Below are 25464 nucleotides of genomic sequence, written 5' to 3'. Positions count from 1 at the left end.
GCAAACTAACAAACAAGTAAACAAGAATGAATAGCAAATCCATTCACATTGCAGTTACATAAAATTCAGCCCACTGTTTTTTGTGCCCCTCATAGGAGCTTTCAGTGTCATTCACAGTCCATTCCAATGCAGCAAGTTTTCAAGTTGTTTCTAAAAGTTGGAGCCGAGGTGATAACAATTTTGAATCTGTTCAGAGGCATTTATGCACAAAAATTTGTCTCATTTTACTTTAAAAAAAAAACCTCATTATTCAAATACTTTATAAGTTGATTGGGTATCTAAAACAGATCACTCTAGTTCACTGAAACACCAAAAAAAAACAAAAAAACTTTCCTGTCAACTCACCGTGTGTCCACATTTCTGTTAATTACATCCTCTTATCTACCCCTTCACCATGGAATCATGTTATAGCCCTGCTGAATTAATTGGGACTATAGGTTTTAACATGTGTAATTAATTAGGATCATATCATTTATGCTTCACTCAGTTCGTGCTGAACTGGCTGCAGACAGGCCTTTCAGGCAAACGAAGAAGCCTCCATGGACCATCCTGTCATTGATCAATGCACTTTTAGATGTCTAACATCTGGCAAGCCACTGGAAATTGGCTTCCACTGCAACGCTGTGTTGCCATCATCCTCCCATCATTAGCTTTCACCATGGCCCCAGGGTTCATAATGTCGATTAGCTAACATAGAGACGCAGTAAGGCAGTATTGTGACGTTTCTTGGCTCTTTTTATTGAAGTAGCCTGCTATGCAGCATGCTTATCCAATTTTGTGGACACCACAGGGAGACATGACATGATCAGGCTTGATGACAGGAATTTAAATTTTCTTGTGTCAGAGGTCATTTAATTGTGGAATTTGGAGATTTAAAAGCATCAATTGAGCTATAAGAAAGCTCCCCGCTCCACGATATTATAATAAAGGGAACAGAGAATTGGCTGTAGAGGTTGTGATTTGGTAAAACAGCTTTTCTATACTTCCCAATCTTTGTTTTGAAGCTCAATTCATTGGATTTACAGCAAAGATTAGAAGTTGACTCCATTTCTGCAACAGTTTTGACACAAAACACCATCAACATGAAGAGTCAAAATGACTGAAGTTATTTAAATGTAATTACAAACAGATGGGAGACTTGATCTGCACTTAAGGCAACACAGCACAAGAAATACTGTGCAAACCAAAACAATTAAGAAGTCAAAAGAGTTTTTTTTAGAATTGTGTTTTTAAATACTCAAGACTGTGATGTATGTTTGTTTTAAATCCATTTTAGGTGTTATGGTGGAAGCAGCCAACTTTCAGATTTAGCCAACCTTTAGATTTTAACATTTTTTTTTTGACTTTTGGATTCAAAGGCAGTAAATCATGTTGGAATATTTTGCAACACCTATATCCATTCCATTCAGTCCATTTCAGGTTTAGGTGCTAATAATCATGATGTTCCTGAAGCGTCTCAGTCATATTGAATCTAATTAATAAACTTCACTTTAAAATCCTGAACAGTTATTCATTTTCACGTTTATTCTGCATCTTTCGTGTAAAGTGAAGCTAACTGAAGTGATCAAACAATTGGCATTTTTGCAAGTTTCTAATTTAAATTTAAATATTTTCTTCTCGGTTTAGAGGCATAGGGATAGCGTCATAGTAATTTGTCCGCAGCAGGGAAACATAACAATATAGACTCTAAAGCTGCATGTCCTTGTTAAAAACTAAAATTAAAAAAAAGATCCTAAAAAGATCAGTCCACACCAGGTGAAGACATAAGCAGTTCCACTAACAACCAGCAGAGGTCACTAGAAGCTTCTCTTGCATGAAGATGGCATGCTCTCTATGAGATCTTCCACTGAGGTGTTGAGCTGAAGTTTCCATCCTGTGTTGTGGCAGTGGACGCGTTTCTTTAAGCGAGCATGATCAAACAGTGTATGTCTTATTTCTGCCGTTCCTGATTTAGCAAACCTGTACTCCTGTGCTTTATTTATGCTTGAGGACAGTTTTGCTGAGGGGAAAAAAAGACATCCTCCTCCCTGTCATTCCAACGTTTCCCTTATTGATTTTGGCCCCACTTTGATGTGAATCTGCACCAGAAGTGTCACTTAGATAAATCACTGTTAGTCAAAGCTGGCATAGCCATGCATCAGTGACAGACGGGAGAATTCCACCCGGATCAAATAAATACAGATGTGCAGTAATTAGTTGCATTCCCAGGGAACCAATGGCGGGCATGTTAAGGATGGCGGGGATCAGCTTGCTGTCCCAACAGCAGCTTTTATCAGTTTTAACAGGAGCTGAAGGTAGGTGGGTCACAGCCCATGAGGAGTTCAGCACGTCATGTGTCCAACCTGCAGGCCAGGAAATTACACTCAGAAAATTATGAAGTGGAAAGATCTTCTGACTTTGTGATTAACACTAAGCTCACACTCTCCTGGCAGTTAAAAAATATTTACTGATGGTTTCCAAAATGAGGCAAACTGTGGCCTCGAGGTGTTTGTGTACTCTCTTTGTTGTGGGTTTGGTGTGTGGAGGGAGCGGTTGTTAGTCTGTGAGGTCCAGGGTTACCCACACTCCTAAACTGATTGCTGGTAGAAGACCAGCTTCCAGATGACCTTGATCAATTTAAAATGGGTAAAAAAAAAGGTTCAAAGGATGTTTCATTACCAATTCTCACAATTAATAAGCCACGTGTGGCTTATTAAACACGAAAATTACTTTTCTAACTTCCAATAATTTTGACTAATAGTGGATAAAAATACAATATTTAAATTGGTTGTGTGGGTTTAATGCCAAAATCCTGATCAATGTTTTTTTTTCCACACTCTTTTCTATCCTTTTGGACAAATTATTTTATAATTATGAAACATTATCAGGGAATATTTGGAAATGAGATTTCTGCTGGGTCAGGTCACTGAGACAGATTTATTTTTCTATGTATTAAGGTCAATTGGATATTAGGAAACCTGTTACTAGTTTTCCGTTCAAATAAACAACTTTAACATGTACTACACTGCAAACTGTTGACCTTGATTTTAGACCTTCAACATATTTTACCAGGTTTTCAGTTGGTTTAATTTATCTTTGCACCTTTCCGAGCTTTGCTGTAAATAATCTCAATCGAGAATTCTTTGTGTCAAAATGCTTTTGCTCCTTACTCCATACTCTTTACGATACAAAATCTCCAATTGTATTGTCATTTTTGGTTAATTTTAAGGATGTTATCTTAAAGTATAATAAATATTGACAAATTAGACTGGCTTTCATTGCCATTATTTTGAAAAGAAAAATTGAAATGTATATTCTAAGAAAAAATTCTAGTTTTATTCTCTAGCTTTAGGAGGATCTGTTAAAATGGGCCAACTCAAAATCATATTCTCATTTTGTTCATATTTTGTTCTTGAATGAGTCACTTCCACTTATTATTTTAGTTTTTTTTCTTCGTAATCAAAATAAACAACAAATTGGTTCATGAAAACTAAAAAATATTTGCAGCTATATATATTTATGGCACTATATAAGATTCAGTTTGAAGTAATTCTATCTAACAGTTAGCTTTTTTTCCCTTTTAGAATGTTTATGTGAAACTCCTTGTTTCCAGATTTTGATATATTTTTCCAGAATTTCCTGTTGAGTCAAAATGACTTGCTGCATGGACAGATCATTCGACTACTTTGTAGTGATTTTCTTCTTAAGATTAGTGCTACTTTCCTATTTTTACAGCTTTTACAGCTTTGATTTCACTAGTTGACTGGTGGTTCATGAAAAAACATCAAGGACTTGTTTATAGGTTAAATTACAGTTATGGTTTAATTTTTCATCTGGAAATAAAAAAAAAAAAACTAAAACGCAAAATGAAAAAAAAAAAAGAAAACACATACAGAACCTCCCTCCCACATATGTGGAGCACAATTCACACAAATTGTGGCATCTGCCTAGATGAAAAGCTCACCATTTTAAGTCTATTTGTCATGAGATTGCTGTGTAAAACACACTCTGATCTTCACTTCAGGAGCACGTTGGAAATGGAGCCCCCGCTTTAAGTGCATCATCAAATAACAAAATGAGTGCACATTTCCCACATAATGCCGCTGTTACGATAAATGCCACAGCTTTGTGATACTGAAACCCACTTTTTTTTTTTTTTTGCTCTCGCAATTATGGCCTCCTTCAGTAGGGGATGTATTTACGTCCAGCAGTTAGCAACGCATTGATTTAATATGTTTCTAATCAGGACGTACAGCTTCGGGGCCTAAAATGTTAATTTTTCCTGCTGCTTACAAAGTAGCCTTTGATTTTCTGTCATGGCACTAATTACAGTGTTTGCCACTAGATAGGCAGAGAGCTTTGTCTCATCTAATTATGAGGAAATCATTGCTGTAGAGCCAGCATGTTGTCCCCCCCTCTCTCTTTGTTAATACTAGTCTAATTTTATTTCCCCTCCTTCTTCAAGCTCACACTGAGCCTCGGTCAACGCTGCATGTGAGCATCAAGACTGCATCCAGAGAGCTGCAGTGTCGTAATTGTTGTGGTGTGGGTGCTGTTAATTACTGAAGTAAATGTCTGAATCGCGGCCAGGGCCTTTTGTGGTAGCACAGTGTGGGCAGCGCATGGAGACGGAGGGCTGGAAAAATCGCTTTTATACCATCTGGGGACCATGGGTGAGAAAAAGGGAGGCAAGAGAGGAAAAGGGGGAACAGCAGCGGACAGAAAGGCTCAATTGGTGGCCAGAGCCCGAGGGTTTGAGGGTCCATATGGAAGGCAACACTTTGCCTTGCGCTTTATTGCACACCTTGCTGTTTTAATCAATGGCAAGCCTGTTCACAGAGCCTAGAGCAGAAGTGGTTGTTTTTCATTGTCTTGCTGCTAGCTCAACGTTTCCTGCTCCACTACACCCCAGCGCTTCTTACCAAATCTCTGAAGAGCGGCACAGCACTCTCAGCTCTCTCCGAAAGCCGTGGAAATGTTTTCACTCGGAGCCTGGGAAAGGGTCCCATTTGTTCATGATGATTTGATACGCTTTTGGCTCCTGCCCCATACTTTTTTTTTTTAATTTCACAGCATGGCACGATAAGAGTGCTGAAGCCTGCTGTGTGGAGCTATTCCTTAAAACAGAACTCCCTACATCATCTGAAATCTATTTGAGTGCCGAACAGGGAGAGAATTAGGCCACAAAAGGCAGATTATACTGAGACAGGAGATGAGAACTTCATGAAAAAAGTGCTACCACCGTGGTGCTATACTCTTTGTAACCTCAGCCCGGGGAGCTATTGTCCCCACTTCCCCCAAACCCAGGAGTGTTGAAGGGTGTCATGTCACTTTTTCTCTGATTCTTTTTACAACTTAAACTCATGGTTTTTTTTTGTAAAGGGTCACTGCAAGATGAGACATCTGTAGAAAGGAGGTTACGTTTGTCACAGTCTTCACAATTGATTATAAGGACATGTATAGACAGGCTTTATGACTACTTTATTGTCTTTACAAGTTATTTAAACCAAAAGGCAGCTCAGTACGTGAGCAAATCTCAGAAAAAAAAATAAATGAAATGTTTTTGTCAATTTCTTTCTATTTTTACTTATTTTTAAACTCTGCATGGTCAGCTATTTGAACCCTCTTAAGTTCATTGGGAGAGTCAAAGACATCTTAACAATCAGTAAATCATCTCGCTAGAGACCTACAAGCATCACTAAAGACCTAGTCTTGAGCGAGATCTAAGAGAACATCTTTTAATGTTTTTTAAAGCGGTCCCTGTCGTCTTTTAATTATGATTTACATGAATCTGGTCGTCTAAAAGTGGAATGGAGCGGAGCAGGGAGCTCACGCCCCATTCATCGCATTTTCAAACACAAAACAGTCTTTTTTAAACTGCACTTTTCCATTTGATCCTGATTCAGAACAAATTGAAGTAAAATTGTGTGTAAAAGATTACATAGTACAGAAGGTTAACAACACCTCATAGAGAATAGTATTATTACACTTCAGTGCAATTCAGCCCCAATCTTTCTCTAAACTGAAGCGTGATCCAGTCACAAGCTGAATTGTGGCATCCTTCAGTGCAGGCGGCCACCTGTGCATTGTGGGAAGTGACTGCGAGGTCCCATTATGGAGAAAAAGTGACTACTGAAGGATGAAAGACCCACTCCAATAAAGTTGTTGGTGGTTTTTTTGGTGTTTTTAACAGGTTCTTGTGGCATTTCAAAAAGAAATAAAATTTTTAACACAGGATTTCTGAATATTTCTTTATTCAGGTTTTTGTAAATCAGGGGCAGACACAAGAATGCAGTTGGAAAAAGATTGTAGCATTGACGTAGGTGCTACAATTGGCAGGCCACAAGCTCCCTGCTCTGCTCCATTCTGATGCATCCACTTATAGACGACTAGATCCGTGTATGTCTCTGTTTTCCTCGCCTGACCTGGTGTCTAGCTAAAATTGCACAGCTAGATAGCTCCAGCTCATTTTGTTTCCCCTGCTAATTTAAGACTGGGGTTGTAGGGGGCTGTAAGATAGTGGGAGAAAGTGTAAACAAAGGATCGGAGAGGGAATTTAAGAATTTTTGAATTCCCAATGCTGTCAGAATATCAGACTGAAAGATACAGATTTGACATAAAAGAACAAAAGTGGTTGAAACTATTTGTTTGTGGTTGGTTTGAATATAAAAAAACAGCCTTGAAAAGCTACACTTGAACACTGTGTTTGCTTTTTTAGAAAAGTTTCTTCAGAGCGATTTCTCACGATCTCTCATTGTTTACCTTTTTTTTGTCTGTAATTGTGCTTTTGATTGCACCATAAATTGTTTTTGTCATAAAATAATGTTGTATTGTTTTTAATAATTGTTTTGAGTAAAACAGACTTAACCACAGATTAAAATAGTAACAAATAAGAGAACAGTCTACAATGCACAAACCCTCCTATTGTAGCTAAAATGATCAATTGAGAACAAAGCTCAAACAACTAAAATATTCCTTCCACCCATCGCATTTCGTCTTCTTTTATTTTTTAAGAAGTCAAACTGCTACAGGACATGCTGCCTCTCTTCAATAAAAACTGACACCATTGCTACTGTTTGGCTTCTCACATTACAGCCTGTGCCATTACTTGGATTTGTGATTAAATTTAACAAAGTGCTGCCGATAGCTGAATTGTCAAGCCACTCTCAATTACCGTCTGGGGAGGGCACCTGAGAAAGCTTAACACAGCAATTAACAACTTCATTAAGTGCCACAGCCATTGTGCCATTTCTGGAGCCATACAACAAGGGCTGCATTGATTGTCGGGGATTGCCAGTTGGTCCCCGATTGATTGCCTAATTGATCGGCTTGGATAGGCATTCCTCCTTGACTCAGGGAAAGAGTTGTTTTGGGTTTTGTCTCAAAGGAAGAAGCCGTCATGCAACTTGGTGACACACTGATAATGACCTGCCAGGCTGGCTGCAGGGCCTGGACGCATCTCCCATGGGTTTGACACGCGTGTCTGCTGTCAGTCACTCACTCACTGTCACACAAAAACTGAAACAGACACACAATCTCTGCTGGAATCATGACTACTTACTGCAGACGGCTGGTTCTCAGTCCAGATGAAAGGAGTGCAATAATAAATACTCTGCAAACACTCACTGCAAATCTTAAAAGTACTGGTCAAAATAATTGTACACGTTTTGTTTCATGTCAGTAAAACACCTTTACAGCATCCACCTCTGAACTGTAATGTCCACTAAAACCCAGATTGGACACTGGGAATCAGAAAACTAGTCGTGTGAACACATAAAAAAGACCAAGGATGCACTCTTCACGGAGACCCTTATCCTCACACAGATGCACCCTGGGGAGCAGTTAGGATGCAGCATAGGTCTGGGTGTGGGAGGGGAGCAAAGCGGTGGTAAGATGTCAAATAAAATGTCATCTCTTATTGTGTCAATGAAGTAATTCCCTTTTAAAAGCTTAACCTTTCACCCTTCAGAAGTCCGGGCCAATTGCACAGTGCAAGCCAGCAAGTGATAACAAATGACCAGGCTGAGGGTGGGTGCGGCTCAGAAACCTTTTGGATCAGTTACACGACAGAAAAGATGTGTAGGTGAAATGCAAACAGCATATAGGGAGAGTTTTTGGGTGCAATGTGGAGAATGTTTCTGCCATGTGCAAATTTAAAGGTTTCTATGAATATGTAACCTCAAGCAGACAATCTGTCGTCATTCTTTCTTTGACCACTGGATTATATAATTTTGTGGACCAACTTTAAGTCCCACTCCAATGAAAATAGGGGTTTTGACATGTTCTTGTGGCATTTTACTCATGATGTAAAGAAAATTTGCTCAAAAATGCATTTCTGAGTATCTCCTTCTTCTTATTGTTGTGAATCAGTAGCAGATGAAAAAAACACTGTTGGAAAAAGCTGGTAGCTGTGACATTGAACCTACAACGGCAAGTGACAAGCTCCCTGCTCTGCTCCATTCTGATGCATCCGCTTGTAGATAAAAAGATCCATAATTATAATTAAAAAAACCTCTGGGAATGCTTCTAAAATAAATTAAAAGATGATCAAAGTGTGACTTTAAAGACCCAAGCACTGATGAGTTACGATTAAACATTTCTTTGCCAAAAAAGTGTCACAGGTTTCCAAAGTGGCTTTCAGGAGGAGGGGACCTTGTAATTATACGTCAGTCTGATGGAAATATCATGATGTATGTGTGTCTATGTGTGCATGTCAGAGCGTTTGACAAGCTCTGCTCAAAGGTGCCCAACTTGTGACCTGTAATTACATTGCCGCTTTGCTCTCAAATCTCAGCAGAGCGGGTTGGACACTTCAGTAACCTCACCTCAATATTTCTGCTTTTGCAGACCAAAAAAAAAAAGGATTATGAAGGCGTTTCTGCCAAAGGAAAAAAGCCTGACAAGTAAACAATAGAGTGAGCACATTTAAGTAAGACAAATTTTACCAAAAGGAGACATAAATAAAAATTTGATTTAAACAATTATCAGCCCCAATACAAAACCCTTTGGCAGTCTTGTAGAAAAAAAAGAAGTGATTTTCATACTTAAACAAGTGATCTTGTGAAAACAGCTCACCAAGGCCAACTACAATGCCCTGCACACTATCTTTTGAAACGCTCCGCATTAATTTGCATTCAAACTTGTTGTAAAATAGACAGAAGCAAAAGATCTATCTATTGGGGCATCATTGAAGGTTGGGTGCGGGTCGCATATGTTTGCCCTTGTATGGTTCTGTCACATTGTGGTGTAACGGAGCCTCAGCTGCTGGATGGGGATTTTTAATGAAAAAGTGGGGGGCCGCCACATCCAGGTAAGACCCCTAGAGGTTGTGTTTCCAGGGCATTGTTATGGCTCACAATGAGACAGTGGGGACACTTGCATGCACAAACGCACACACAAACACACACACACACACACTTTCAACCCAACAATCACAGCTACAGCTGTGGCTGACAAACACTCAAGTTTTTCCTTGAGGGGAGCAAATGTTTTATGCAGCCTTGATGGTCTCAAAAACTCTGTTTTTTTATATTAAGAGATTAAATATATTGAAATCCTCAATTAAGCATATAATGAAATACCCAAACTTATTCACTGGCCAGCACATCCAATTTTGTACACTGCAGAAATGTTCATGTAGAGTATAAAGCGCGCATTTTAGAGTACTTTTGGATTTGCTGTAGATAATGATCAACCTATTCAAATTCATCGTGTGTTACAGGAAATTCACCTAACATTTAAAATGAAAGTTTCTTAACAAGTGTGATCTCTTATGCAAACAACAGATTGCACATTTCATCATTTTTGTCAAAGTGAATGTAATATAACAGCATTTTTTTTTTTAAAGAAAAAGCTCTCAATTAATTAAGTAATCATGACTTGTATCATGGAAATGCTTTTGCACTGTTTTACCAATCAGAATTGATTCAGAAAGCTCTAAATTTTTTACATTTATTTTCACTTGGTTTAATGCAGGAATATTGTGTACACTTTATGGACACATCAGCCTAGTAATTTAAAAAAAATGCTATAGTTCTATTAAGGTAGGTATAAATGTGGTCCAAAAGACTCCAAGGCAGAGCAGAAAAACCAAATTACCAAATTAAAAAAGTGTTTCTATTAAATTTTAACTTTGATTTCTTTATTATTAAGAATGTATTCACAGAAATCCACTTCTGGAGTCACTTCAAACGATGTTCTTCTACTCATCTATGTACCTATGTAAGCTACAGGTAAAAACGTAAGTGGTCCTTTGAGCAGTCTGTTAGGACGGACCAGCACAGCTTTCCGCTGACTCACCTCAGTATCAGGTATGCTCTGCATCCTAAATTAAAGACTAAGCACACTTAAGTGACACTGGCCTGCTTACAACTGGAAATAATTTTCATTTGTGCCTTTTACAAGAATATTTTGTCTGAACATTTTATGCTGTCAATCATTTTATTACTTTCTTTTGGATCACAAATGTTCTTTTATCCCATTTCAGCTCAAGGAAAGTGTACAGTTTGATTTTTTTAAAAATCAAAGAAATGTGACCAAAAGACATGTAAAATTTTCACCTTCACAGTTTCTGCGTTTTCCTTAAGACTGACCGAAACACAAAAACAAAAACTGTAACCACCCCCCATAAATAATTGAGTCGAGGCTGCTGGAAGAGAACACCCAGACTTTCCGTTGATCTGTTTGATGAATATTTTAGGTGACAAACAGGCTACCTCACACTCTGTTCCTGAGCCACGTGTGGCTGAAAAGAGCTTACATGTCTTCAATGCAGTGCTGCACATGTGCAGGTGTGCGTACAGAGAGCTGCTGTTCTCTTGCTGTTGGAATTTTTTCTTAAATACTTTATTAAAAAAATGTTTTTTTTTAAAACCTTGTGCTATCTTAGATGACCCCATCCTTACATTGACGTGTTATTCCTACCATGACAAAGGTGGATAAAGGTGGAAAGATTTCATGTAATCCATGGACACCAGTGAAGATCACAAATCATTCAAGAAAAAAGGTTCAGAGCACTGTCTAGTGGGTCTAGATGACCCAACTTCCAATGGTAAAGTGCCTAGGATAGCACAAGGGTTAAATAAAAAAGTCAGATTATAACTGACAATCCTCATAAGTATTATCAGTAATAGTAATAATTTAAAAAAAAGAAAAGAAAACACACAAACAGTACAAAACATTTCACTTCCACAATCAATCCTTCCAGAATTTACTAAAATTTCCTTGAGTTTCTCAAAATCCACTTTTAGAGGTGGCAAAACATTGTGATGAACGGCTTTTTTTTATTCACATAAGTCAAAACATTACACGGAGTTGGGGCTAAAATATTATCTAAAAACAGATCAGAAAGGAGAAAATGGGGGAAACTAACCGTGAAAGGTTTATCCTCTGGTTACATGCAGACAGTTACGCAAAGATGAATCACTGTGCATCACCTAGGAGCATTTCTGGTGGAGATGGAATTTCATTTAATCACAAAAAAAGACCAACCACAGAGCTGTCCTCTCAAGGGCTCTTTTGCCTGGAAGAGCTTGAAAAAAAAAACAGATTTCGAACTTGGAGAAAGGCAATGACAACACATTTTCTGTGTAAGAGAAACAACAAACTGGAGAGATACTGTATGCTGTCTCTACAAAAATAAAACTACAAATTTGAAGCATTACAATGAAGAGTCAGGAGTACGAAATACGTAATTAATGTTATATAATGTTTTGTTTTCATCCTACAAGAACTGAGCAGCAGCAGCAGCATTCAGGAGAACCATCAGCTGTGAACTCATTTTTATCATAATTTTAAGATCAGACTACTGGACTGGACACTATCCAGTGCTGTGCTTTCATGGGAAAAATTTATTTGTAATAGTTGATGAATCTAAACAATGGGTCTAATGGTTACATCCAACATTTCAAAAGTTAACTTAATCACTTCAGGAGTGCAATCTGACCGGAGCCTGGATGATCTGATATTGTACTATTTATGTGAGGCTTTGTTAAAAACCAGCTTCCACGGAAGAGACACACTCCATAAATTTTCCTGTGGCCCCATATGAGCAGGTCAGCAAGGAGGCAATATTTCTGTTTTATTAGGAACAATGCGCAGCTATAAAGTGGACCTCTGAGATGAATTTGAAACACTTGGAACGATAGCAAAAGCAGGCTGCTCAGAGACCTGAGAGTTACTCACACAATCCATTTGTCTCCAACCAGCTTGTCCATGAGCTGCTACATTTCCACATAACTCTTATGCGAGTGACTCCCAAACTCCCCGTGCTTTATCACAGGTCAACTTTGAGATGAACTTTAAAAGAAGACGTAACAAATGACAGTGGTGGCTCTGGCAATTCATATCCACTGAAGTGCCATAACCCTCCACACGTCCTGACCTCTATTTGGAGCCCGTGTGAGGGGGTATAGTATCGATCTGATCCTAGACTCTGGCAGCACCGATAAACAACCAGCTTCGGGCCTCAAGGCTGATGAGACATATCACTATTTCAACCGGAGGGTTTGCATCTGAATACAGGGGTTGACATGTGGCCCCAGACAGGTGGTGGGACAGGTTTTCACTGAACTGGAGTTTCAGATCCTCTGATATTTCCACCTATTACAGGATTTATTAAGGTAAACAAGTCTTCAAACTGTACACGCTCACACATTTGAGCTTGAATAATTACTCTTGCTATTAAGGGGAATAATAGACGGAAAGCTGCAAAGCAAGAATCAATATTCCAAGGGATTGATCAATCCTTTACAAGCAGACAAACAGCATTTCAAGATCGTCTTTAGCAGCCCTACAGTGAAAGAAGACAACATAGCCTTTGGCTCATTAATCAGTAAACACAACAAGCCAACCAATACATTTGACTTGGACTAATGAAATAATAATCATCAGAAGAGAAGGAGAATTAGCGACACACAACAAGCAGCCACAAACAAAATTATAATGGAGTAAAAAATGGCAATCTTTAAGTGAGGAATCATTTCTGCCTCGTTTACTCCCTTTTATGTCTTTGCTGAGAAAGTTAAATAAGTGAGCCTCATATATTTAGAGTCAAACTGGTCTCACTTTGAGCTAAGCAGCTTGTCAATAACGAGAAAAAAAGGTGTGGAGAAAGAAAGGAGGCCTTATAAAATGGCTCTTAATTACCAGACAGTGAATTCTGGCCTACCTTTTCCACTTTCTCCTCACAGCTAAGTCAGGAGTTTGATTTCTGATAATGAGGATTGCTGACTGGGCTTCATCCTGCTTGCCCCTAAAGCAGGAGGACCTAACGTCAAGCCCTGGGAGAGTATGTTTGACAAAGTGCCGTATAGATCCTGTGCTTTTCATCTGATAGAAGGTATGGCGGAGGCATCAATCAGAACGCCCGGCAGCCCTGTTTTGTTTCCTCTTTACACTCCTGTAACAATTAGGAAAAGTAATAATTTCCAGCATTACATGAAAATCAATGGGTCTTTAACCCAGCCCAGCTATTGGTGCAGCTGTAAATGATGTGATCAGTCATATATATATATATATATATATATATATATATATATATATATATATATATATATATATATATATATATATATATATATATATATATATATATATATATATATATATATATATATATATATATATATATATATATATATACATATACATATATATACATGTAAGTATCTCTCTACATGTAAGTTCTCTGTAAATATTTATTTGTTTAACACAGAGTTGCAGGGACAGCTGGAGTTAACCCGACACAATATGTTTAGCTGACGCCTTAAAAGAGATTAAGATACAAAGAGTTCATCTTGAGGTCAGGGTGGGGACGTGGGGGTGGGGGGTTAAATGCTTCTTTTGAAGACCACTGACACTGGCAATATAAGCGTTGCCTCCATTAACTGTATTGTTTTCCTTTGTTTCATTCTGAGTTGTATGGATATACATATTGTGGAAAAGTAGAATTGAATCGTTTAGTTCAAAAGTTTCAAAATAGAGATATTATTTGTTCTATGGTCTTCAAGGGATAAGCTACCTGATTATGTGCAAAAAAGTCCCAAGTCTGTTGTAATGTATTGACTATGCTTGACATTTAGCATGCATTATGGTTTATCCCATAGATGGCAGCACTAGTTATCCAATATGGCAGCGCCCCTGTTTAATTCAAGAAGGGCCCAAGTCCAGAGATTTTAGTTTGCTAGTCCTTTGAAATTATAAAAGTGAGTTGCTTCATATTATATCATTTATAAGCTATGAACTGGTGCTAAATCTGGGTAAAGTATTAAATCATTTGGTGTAGCCTCCCTTTAAACTATACAATTAAAATCATTTCCTGGAAAAACAAACTTCTTGGACTTGGGCCCCTTTTGAACTAACCGATTCAATTGAATCGCATCATCACACATAGTTTACGCAAACACACTCAGGTGTCAAATTTGTTGATATTAGCAGGAGATATTATTTGTCTAGATATTACATTTTAAAATAAAAACATATTTGTGGAAACCAAAAAACCTTAGACTGTTAAAATCACTAGTAGAATGTAGAAACTCTATTAAACATCCATAATCCAAGGTAACAATTTGTAAGCACACAGCATGTGTCACTTGAACATTTGAAATCCTTTTAAAATCTCTATCTTACTTTTTTCTATACTTTATGTTAACCTAAAAGAATTTGTTTTCTTACAAAAAGCTGTATCTGTGAGGTGGGATTCAGTATACATAAAAGATTATCTTACATTATAAGTTTGTACAGGACAGAGCAATGCCTTCTGATGGTAAATTGAGTGGAAATACATGTATTTCAGCACAGAAGTAGTTATTGTGAGAATATCTAAAACTGTCTCCCAATGCTGCTTTTGTGAAATGTTCTTTGTAAAGTTTTTTTAACATGAAACTTTGCAATAGACGAATATTACAACCCCCCCCCCCCTTTTTTTTTTCTTTAGCAGAAATGAGAAATGTCAATGATCAAACAAGTAAAATAGTATTTGTCAACAGTAATACACTTGGCCAAAGTCTAATTGTACAAGTTAATGATGTTCTTGTTATTTTAAACAAAGACATTTAGTACAAAACACATGTTTTTATTTATATGCATGCACACTTTTTAAATCAATTTAGACCTTTGACTTAATTTTTTAAAACAACATAAAACAAATTTATGTTTGCAGAAAATGCCGTGTTTATTAAAACAAATCAGTTTTCATTTTTATATTTTGAAATGAGCGAGAAACAGTAAATGTCTTTTGTTTTGAAATTCCCTAAGCGGATGTTGATATGTGAACACCGCGACAGCAATTTCCTGTGAGCTAGCTTCACAGCTAAACATTGATAAATTACAGCGGGTAAAACTTATCATAACAGTGTACGCAGAAATACATTCAGGTTTTACGGTTAACAGCTTGGGTGGTTATAGCGTGACATCTCAGTTTGAAGTGACTCAGCTGAGAAGGAAAAGTTTTCGTGTCATCGTATCACCAAAGTTAATTAGCATGCTAGCAAAACACAACAGGAAGTTAGCTTAGCCTTGAGAGTCAACCCAGTATTATGAGGCTTGCGTCTCTTTATATATGTTAATTTCAAATAGCATGTTTGAAATGGACAACGAGGCTATAGTAATCCGCATAAAAACACCGCTGGGAGACATGGACTCGTCCGTGGACTCTGCATCTCTTCTGAACTTCAATGACTTGATGGTGAGTTTTAAAGCTGGAGAGATTCAATCAGAGATCATAGTTGTTTTGTTAACTATCTCTTTAGTCTTGACATAAATGTCTTATTTAAGAAGGAACATTATATTTTATGTCTATAAAACTAAGTCATTCTCCCTCCAGGTGTTCACGTATTTCCGCTGCAATGTTTGCTTTTGAGTTTGTGATAAATTAAGTAATTTTGGTACCAAACTCTTCAGGTCGCAATCAGGGATGTGATGCCAGAAGCTACTGTCACGGCATTTGAATGTAAGTTCTTCTTCCTCAGTTACTGTACAGAAACAAGAACAGTTTCTGTGGGACTCCCCCATCATTAATTCTTGTTTTTTTTTTTGTTTTGTTTTTTTTAACAATTTACACAACACAAATTATCTGTTTGTTATTGTTTGTTTATTTCATTTTTTCCATGTTAAACATGAACTAAAACATTACATTGCCTTAGCGAAACAAAATATCTGATATTTCTAAGAAGAGTTCTGAACAACAGATAGCAGAAGTTACTTAGAATAACAAAACAGATTCACTTAATCAGAGACAGAAAAAGAACCTTAAAAAAGCATTTTTATAGTAACGCAAAAAAAACCTAATAATGTGGTTGACAAAAGTTTATTGATGGTGTGTATTTGTAACCTTGATTTACAAGCTTTTCACTTAAAAAGACCACCTGTTTGATTTCTGTATTATAATTTAAGTTAATGTCCTTATTTAACAGCATAGAATAAGAAGAAGGAGCGCTGCAGCATTTCATCATTGCATACATAGTGATGCATCTCTTTTTTCCAGCTTAATCTAGTTGACATCTAATAAATTTTGGTTTGTCTAAAGATCAAGGTTATTGATGATAAATCTCTTATAGCTATTGATATTTAAAAATATAAACAATAAATGTATTTTTATTGGCTTGGAGTTTTTCCATTTTTGACAGGATGAAAAAATGGGCTTCATTGAATCTCACAAGGTTGCCTGAGCTTTGGGTTATTTGCTTTACTGTTTGTAATACTTCTTTTCTTTTCTCATTTAATTTTTAAGATGAAGATGAGGTGGGAGACAGAATCACGGTCAGAAGTGATGAAGAACTCAAAGCCATGTTGTCATACGTAAGTACTTTTTTCTATTATTGTGTTTTTATGCATTCAACTTTCAGAGGTTGTGTGGTGAACATCTGCTTTTTGAATAATAAAGTAAGTAGAGACACTTGACAAAGAAATTCTTTTTTATTTGAAGAGTTTTACAAATCTTGACGTTATAAAATATATAGCCTTTATGGAAATTATAAAGGGCCAGAAAGCTGTTTCTACTCTACACCACTTGAGACAGATAAGTACCTGAATTCAATATTTTCGTACTTGCCATCAGCAAGTATAGTGACCCATAAAAGCTCTTCTTTTTCTTACCTTTTAAGAATTGAGATATGTGAAGGAGGGGTGAAGCACTATTACCTTCCATTCCATGTTGGCAGGGGCACAAGGGCATTCCCAAATAATTTTAGGATCATTGTTTTGCTTTGCAAGGATGTTATAAAGCGAAAGTATTCAACATGGTCTTTTCAGGAGTACATGTCTCAGCAACTTCATATCAAGGTCAAAGAAACTACAAGAAAACACAAGAACTAGACTCCACATGCCTCAATTACTACGTTAAATTTAGGAGTTCCAGACAGTAAAACTTTAGCATTGAAGCAGTTCGACTTTGTTTGACATCAATGAAGGTCAGGGAAAAGACTTTCACATGTAGGTCACATCTCACTCTCGCATTTACTTTTGAAGGAAAAATATACTTTTCCAGCGTTCTGCACTGTGTTGTTTAATTGACATTGAAATCCATGCCCTGAATGTCGTCTTTGAGGATGAAAATGCCTTTAATGTTATTTAACCCTTTTTTGTTTTAAGTTTTAAAATCTGGTATTTGTTTCTTAAATCCAGAAAGGTTACAATGAAAATTAATTGCCTTCATTCTAATTTGGAAAAATGATTTATAGATGCTGACTAGGGGTATAACGATACACAGAGTTCAACCGAACCTTTTCGGTACGGCAGTTTTGGTTCGGTTCACTTCTGTACGGTTTCGGTACGTTCTTTCTTTTTTTTCCTATATATGCATTGTAACGTCCCAGCTGCTTTGTCACTCGTAGCAGGGAAACGAGAGCCAAGCTGCTGATTAACTAGCTGCGTTGACTGTCGTTTCCGGGTTTAAAATCCATTTATTAAGAACACACACGAACAGCGTCACAACATGAACCTCACTTCTCTTCATAGCTCTCTCAGTGATGGTGAAGAATTCAACACACAAGATTTCACACTTCCCATGAGTCTTAGTGGCTATAGGCAGGGCTAACCCCCAGGTCGTCGGGCGGAAGTAATGTTAGCCATGAGTGTCCTCCGTGATGCAATTAGGTGACGGACAGTAAGCATGTAAACATAAGGCTAATGCAGACGTGAGGCTAGAGATGACTCCCCCCCCCCCCCCCCCCCCCATCTCCTTACGCTCTTCTGTGTGCGAACACTTTGGCTTTGTTGTCAGCATCCATGAAGGGAAGAGACAATTGGATAAGTCCAATGCTGTGTGTCAACATTGTTACACAAAGATAGCGTATGCCACAGTAACACATCTAATCTGTTAACGAACTTAAAACGGCATCACCCGACTGTAACAACCGGGTCTACAAGAAAAAAAAATGTGCAAGTTAAAATGTTTTTTTTCAGGCCAGTGTTAACTATCCAAAGTTTTTCGTTCATGGCAGCTAATAGTTTTTCTTATTTGATCATTGAGCAGATCATCTACATAGTTCAATTTTATTCATTGTTATGTGAAACCAATAAATGCATTTTGTAAGTAATTTTTTTCTGCCTTTTGTGTACTGAAAAAATACAGAAAAGAGATGGATAGATAGATAGATAGATAGATAGATAGATAGATAGATAGATAGATAGATAGATAGATAGATAGATAGATAGATAGATAGATAGATAGATAGATAGATAGATAAAAACTTTATTAATACCTCAAGGGAGAAACTCAGGTGTGGGGCAGCAAAACACACACAATAAATAACAATAAAATAATAGTTCATAAAATAGCAAGTCATATCAGGCAGTTTTGTTAAACACAGTACTGAACCGAAACGTACCGAACTCTGTGGAATTCGTAATCAAACCAAATTGAGATTTTAGCGTATCGTTACAGCCCTAATGCTGACAGTTTGTTGTAAAACTGAAGTTGAGGCTGTAATTCTGCTTTGGAAAAGTGATTTTAGCTCATCTGGACTCGGACAACAATTGTGTTCATCTGTGTCGGCTCGGTTTCTGTAGAATTTGAAAATGGCTAAGTGATGTTAACCGTATTTCAAAACTCCGTTTGATGATGAGGAAAACTACTTTCAAATCCACTAAAGCATCTACGGTACACAGTTCTCTCCACCCATTCAATCTCCACTGGGTACTGCAATCTATTTTAATATTCCACCATATTTACTGATCATGTCATGGACAGTAAGAGTAATGGCATGTAATGAGGTTTTTTATGAGGTACACTGAAAACTAAATGAACTGTCAATTTTTATTATTTATTATTCAGTACTTAAAGTTTTGCCTCATTAAAGAGCAACCCCCCCTCCAGGCTCCAGAATTGTTCAAAATCTACTTTCAGCTATGGATGTCTTTTACCCCCCATCAGCTCACAATGATGTTGCTACTGCCACAGGCATAATTTACACTCTCTTCTGTTTTTTTGTTTTTTTTCTTGACCGTTTTATCACTTGTGGTTGCTTTTTAATCATTAAGTAGCACTGGGTGGCGGGGTTATTGCGCAAACTCAGGCAGATGTTGTGTTGAGTGTTGCAAATCCAAAATGAAAACACAAAAACCTTTGACCTCAGCTCTTTTTTTCACACTTTTCCATGTTTTTTTTTTCCTTCTGATGGATCTCAGGTGAAATGAACAATAATTGAAAACATCCAAACATCACAAATATACAAATCATTTAATCCTTTTGGGGGTTTTCATTTCTTTCTTATTTTTTTATTTATTAATAATTGCTGATGGCAGTTATTTGGAGAAACGTTCCACATCGCAGCACTTAGTTCTTTCTACATGAGATCATGTGACATGTCTGAAGTGAATATTAATGTACGACCCTGACACACATTCATTGTACCATGAACAAATATTTTGTATCAACTCTGCATTTCTTTACACCCTCAAAACATCCATTTGTGAATTTTTGTCAAATAAATCCAGGAGCTCTGTAATGGGTTTCTTCTCCTGGGACAGCCAAGTAAATAAAAAGCTGCTGATCACTTGGAAAATACTGAAACCCGCTGGAATATAATTTAAACTAGTCAGTTACTTTGTATGCATTTTTTTCTATTTGTGGTTGTTTGCTGTAGTTGTCATTTGGCCTCCATAGAGACCTCAGTGGATTTTGACATCAGTGATATTAATTCCAGGTGAGCAGACAGCCATTATGTGAAATTAATAGGAATTAAGGGAACCTGCATGTTAGGTGAAAGATGGGATGAATTATTTAGCCTGTCAATTTGTGTGTGCTGCTGGTTTTGTCTGTGTACGTTTCTGATTATAAATGTACTGTCATGCTGTCAAATAATAAAACAGGTTTTTTTCTTTTAACACTTGATTTAACACTTTCTATTAAAAAAGTTGGTAACGCTTTCTTTTACAGTACAGTACTTACAGTGTACTTAAGTGGTATTTACATGGTACTTATAGTGTAACCACTGGGTACTTTCAGGGTACTTACATGGTACTTTTTATGGAATTTACTGGGTACTTACAGTGTGTTTACATGTTACTTTCTATGGTACTTTACTGGGTATTTACATGGTACTTTTTGTGTCTACTCTGTACTTACATTGTACTTACTGTGTATTTATATGGTACTATTTGGTTCATACCTATGTGGTACATACTGAGTATTTATAATATTCTTACTGGGTATTTACATGTTGTGCAAAGGTGTCTTTTATGGTACTTACCACATGTAAGAACAAGGTAAGTACAAATAAAGTACCTTGACCTTTAGGTCTGCACTCGCTGCACGTTTCATGGTATTTACCATGAATTTACCACAGAAACTACCCCTTAAGTACAGTGAAACTGTAACTGTAAAAGAAAGTCAGCCCTATTTCCACTCAACTACATGGTACTTTCATTACTAAATACTGGGTATGTTCACTTGAATAGTACTTGGTACTTACCCCTTAAGTACAGTGAAACTGTAACTGTAAAAGAAAGTCAGCCCTATTTCCACTCAACTACATGGTACTTTCATTACTAAATACCGGGTATGTTCACTTGAATAGTACTTGGTACTTACCCCTTAAGTACAATGAAGCTGTACTGTAAAAGAAAGTCAGACCTATTTCCACTCTATTACATGGTACTTTCATTACTAAATACCGGGTATGTTCACTTGAATAGTACTTGGTACTTACCCCTTAAGTACAATGAAACTGTACTGTAAAAGAAAGTCAGACCTATTTCCACTCTATTACATGGTACTTTCAGTAGTAAATGCCACTTATTACCTTCCCGTACAGTGTACATGAACACACTTGGTCTTCTGACCTCACCACATGAGACAATGCTAACCTGTTGGTAAGGGTAAAGTAACTACATTGTAAAAAAAATATACTGGCCTGATTACTTCTTGTAACATGAGGCAAGTTTAAAGAGAAACAAGACAGCAGTGAAAACAACAATCTTTAATATGATACATGTCTGCAGCATACAAAGTGTCATCACAATAAAATAGGTTTTAAGTACAAAACAGTACAAAGGAGAATTCTAAAAAACACATTATTGGCCTGAGGGTCGTGCTTTTTGTACAGTTTGGTAAAGGTGCAGGACTTCTTCAGGGTTTGTAACTGCAAGAAAATTCACAATATGAGCTCAAGTGAACATAAAAAGCATAACGACTTTGATGCAATACAAAATAAATGTTACTTATTTAATCATTTCTGTAATGAGTTTGATAAATCTCTATGAATTTTTTTATCGCTTTGACTGTAATGCTTGAAATTAATCAAGTACTATCCTCATTTAAAAACATGATAATAAATTATTCAAAACTTAACTTTTTTTAAATATTGTTCTAAAAATGAACTTTTTTAAATATATATTATATAGTGTCAGGAAAATATGTAAAACAACAAGGCTAAATAATTAGTTTTAATACTAAAAACACCCCGAGTGTGTGTTTTTGTTAAGTATGGCAGGGGAAGTAAAGTTGCAAATTCCCAGGGCACTTGAATGCAGCACAACTACCCCCAAAGTGAACGTGCAGATTAATCCGGAGAGCCTCGAGGCGCGCGCAACAGTTTGAATTTCTCTTCATCTGGCAGGTAAGCCAGTGTTTTTTTTTTTTTTTAAATATTGGATAAATTACATGTAAATATTTAAACTGATCAAACTTTATAAAGAAGCTAACCTCGTGATTTCAAGCCACTATCTCTGTGTTTGAAACGTGACGTAAGAGCCTGTCTACCTTACTGCAATAATTTCAGTTATTTTGTGTATACATTTTCAAAGTTTGTAATGAAAATCTACAAACATTGTTGTTACTTACCAGGAGAGGGGCACCTGTAAAACAAGCACGTAGCCTAAATGATAACGTCTGTTGTCCTGTGCTCGTTTGACTGAGCGCACGTCTTTCTGGGAAAATCAAAGAAAGGCGTTTATTTAAAATAATGATGACGTACTTCCGTCTTTTTACCGCTTTACATCAGCTATGGTGAAGAAGACATTCCAGACGAATCCGTGAAGCCACAGGAGAGTAAGCTAAAGTAAGCTAAATCCACCAAGTGGACATATTATTTACATTAATGAAGAGTTTAAATGCCGTTTCCCCATTTTCTTTTCTTTCGCCGTTTTTATTTTATTTTTATTTATTTATTTATTTTCAAATATGATAGAGACAACAATACCACCCAACAGTGAATGTAAATGTTTGAAAATTAAAACATATTTTTGTGAATAACTGTGTTGAATTTGAAATTGCCTATTTATTTATTTTTTTCTTTTCTTTTACACTGCAATGTTTTTCATGCTAATGCAAATTGTAGGTGCGAATAATATTTATAAAGAAGAAATACACACAGCAATTGCCAATTAAAACATTGCTTTTGTCATTCTTTGTCTAAACAAATTAGATTTTTTTATGGCAATTTTGATTTTTTTTCTTTGATTTCTTATTTGTTGTTCTTGTTTATGTAACTAAAATATAAAGTTGTGAATAATTTATTGTCATGTTCATAAATGAGGATAATTGATTAATTTCAAGCATTACAGTCAAAGCGAAAAATAATTCACAGAAATTTATCAAACTCATTACAGAAATGATTAAATAAGTAAAATATATTTTGTACTTCATCAAAGTCGTTCTGCTTTTTATGTTCACTTGAGCTCATATTGTGAATTTTCTTGCAGTTACAAACCCTGAAGAAGTCCTGCACCGTTACCAAACTCTGCTGAAAGAATTTTGATGGACAAAAAGCACGACCCTCAGGCCAATAATGTGTTTTTTAGAATTCTCCTTTGCACTGTTTTGTACTTAAAACCTATTTTATTGTGATGACACTTTGTATGCTGCAGACATGTATCATATTAAAGATTGTTGTTTTCACTGCTGTCTTGTTTCTCTTTAAACTTGCCTCATGTTACAAGAAGTAATCAGGCCAGAATATGTTTTTACAATGTAGTTACTTTACCCTTACCAACAGGTTAGCATTGTCTCATGTGGTGAGGTCAGAAGACCAAGTGTGTATGTACACTGTACGGGATGGTAATACGTGTACATACCCAGCATTTACTACTGAAAGTACCATGTAATAGAGTGGAAATAGGGCTGACTTTCTTTTACAGTTACAGTTTCATTGTACTTAAGGGGTATGTACCAAGTAATATTCAAGTGAACATACCCAGTATTTAGGAATGAAAGTACCATGTAGTTGAGTGGAAATAGGGCTGACTTTCTTTTACAGTTACAGTTTCAGTGTACTTAAGGGGTAGTTTCTGTGGTAAATTCATGGTAAATACCATGAAACATGCAGCGAGTGCAGACCTAAAGGTCAAAGTACTTTATTTGTACTTACCTTCTTCTTACATGTGGTAAGTACCATAAAAGACACCTTTGCACAACATGTAAATACCCAGTAAGAATATTATAAATACCCAGTATGTACCACATAGGTATGAACCAAATTGTACCATATAAATACACAGTAAGTACCATGTAAGTACAGAGTAGACACAAAAAGTACCATGTAAGTACCCAGTAAAGTCCCATAGAAAGTACCATGTAAACACACTGTAAGTACCCAGTAAATTCCATAAAAAGTACCATGTAAGTACCCTGAAAGTACCCAGTAGTTACACTATAAGTACCATGTAAATACCAATTAAGTACACTGTAAGTACTGTACTGTAAAAGGAAGCGTTACCAAAAAGTTTTGCCAGTGATGTTTGAACAATATTAATGCACCAGCTCAGCATCTAACTGACATCAGCGTACAGAGGGCATTTATTGTGAAAGGCCTCCCCATCAGTGCGAAAAGAAAAAAAAAAACATTGATTGCCTTGTGATCCTGAGAGACCAGGTAGACTTCCAGGCATCTATAATCATTGTTCGATGCCTTGAAAGACAGACGCCCCTGTTCAAAGTTAAAGACCGCTCCATGTCAGGTGCTAAAAAAAACATGACCTCATCTCTTTCTCTACCGGCTTCCCTGGAGATGGTTGTTCTGAATCCACCATTCTTTTACTCTCGTTTCCCCTTAGTGTGCAAATGATGGGGAGACTCATGCATTCGCTGTTCTCTCACACGTCCCTTAAGGCTGAGTGATGGTATTTGGGATCTGACGCTGTTTAGTTATTGGCCAAGAATGGAAATTTTCTTTTAATAACACACCTACTACAGATTAGGTGGTAATTGCCGCTGTAATCAATAAGCTAGCTGAGCGTAAAATTAAATGTATGTGAAGCCTGATCCACTCCTGCAACCGCAAACACACACAGTGTGTCATTTAGGTTTCCTTTTTCCCTTTTTTTTTTTTAAGTATTACTCCCATTGTACAAATGTAGCCAAGTGAAAGTGCCGCAGGGTGAAGGCAGAGAGCTAAGAGCGAAGAAGGGGATCTGACAGTGATAAATAGACCTTTTAATAACAGCTGTGCCACTTGGGTAGCCATTCTGATCAATACCTGGTCCCATTGTCCCCCCCACTTCTTCCATCCCCCCAATCTAAGATCGCACATTTGCATAATGCTGTCATGCACATGTAGTACACACTGGACAGTAAATTAAACACAATTAACTCATGTATGTGTACGCTACATCTTAAGTGTCTTTGTCTCGTATGAGGCCTGTTTTTACCACGTGCTCACACACATTCGCAGTTGGAACAGATGGTTCGGGAAACTGAAACATCAGTTACCGGTTTGCTTTGGCAGGCTGCTGGGCTGCCTGAGAGTGTGTGTGTCTGTGTTAGTCCTGTAGAATATGAGTGTTAGGTGAGCTCTTGACCTGCAGAGAAAAGGGTTAATGCAAGAGTCTTGGAGAACAAGCCCATGGGGTTTTCAACCAGTAACAGATTTTCAAAATTCCCTTTTTTTTCAAGCTGTGGCTCCATGTTGACTCGCGTGAAATAATCATTTTGCATGTGTTGACATTCAATCAGAGCTGCAGATCATCCTCCACAGACTAAGGCGAGGAGGTACCTGCTTTTATTTTGTGTGTTTATGTGTAGCAGCTTGAATGGCTGTAGTAAGTAGC

The 25464-nt window shown here is 37.0% G+C and overlaps 1 protein-coding gene and 1 long non-coding RNA gene across 7 annotated transcripts in view; both read left to right on the top strand.

Moving 5' to 3' along the window:
- The first annotated feature begins 15221 nt into the window (after window positions 1-15221).
- map2k5 (mitogen-activated protein kinase kinase 5) overlaps window positions 15222-25464 on the top strand; it is a 57708-nt gene continuing 47465 nt past the window's right edge. For all 6 annotated transcript variants that reach the window (XR_013654808.1, XR_013654809.1, XM_004066963.5 and 3 more), the window contains exons 1-3: window positions 15222-15664; window positions 15880-15928; window positions 16709-16776. Coding sequence is in view for 4 of the 6 variants with exons in the window: in XM_004066963.5 (XP_004067011.1) it covers window positions 15539-15664; window positions 15880-15928; window positions 16709-16776 (243 nt within the window). In the remaining 2 variants the exon portion in view is untranslated. The remainder of the gene's footprint in view (window positions 15665-15879; window positions 15929-16708; window positions 16777-25464) is intronic.
- LOC144990933 (uncharacterized) lies at window positions 22366-23318 on the top strand. The gene is made up of 2 exons (XR_013654810.1): window positions 22366-22478; window positions 23122-23318. It is a non-coding gene; the product is annotated as an uncharacterized LOC144990933 (long non-coding RNA).

The sequence above is a fragment of the Oryzias latipes genome, chromosome 3 (assembly GCF_053564925.1).
Source record: "Oryzias latipes strain Hd-rR chromosome 3, Olatipes_Hd-rR_3.1".
In the NCBI taxonomy this organism is placed as follows: domain Eukaryota; kingdom Metazoa; phylum Chordata; class Actinopteri; order Beloniformes; family Adrianichthyidae; genus Oryzias; species Oryzias latipes.
The sequence above is the reverse complement of the archived record's forward strand: the minus strand, read 5'-3'. Positions and strand labels throughout refer to the sequence as shown.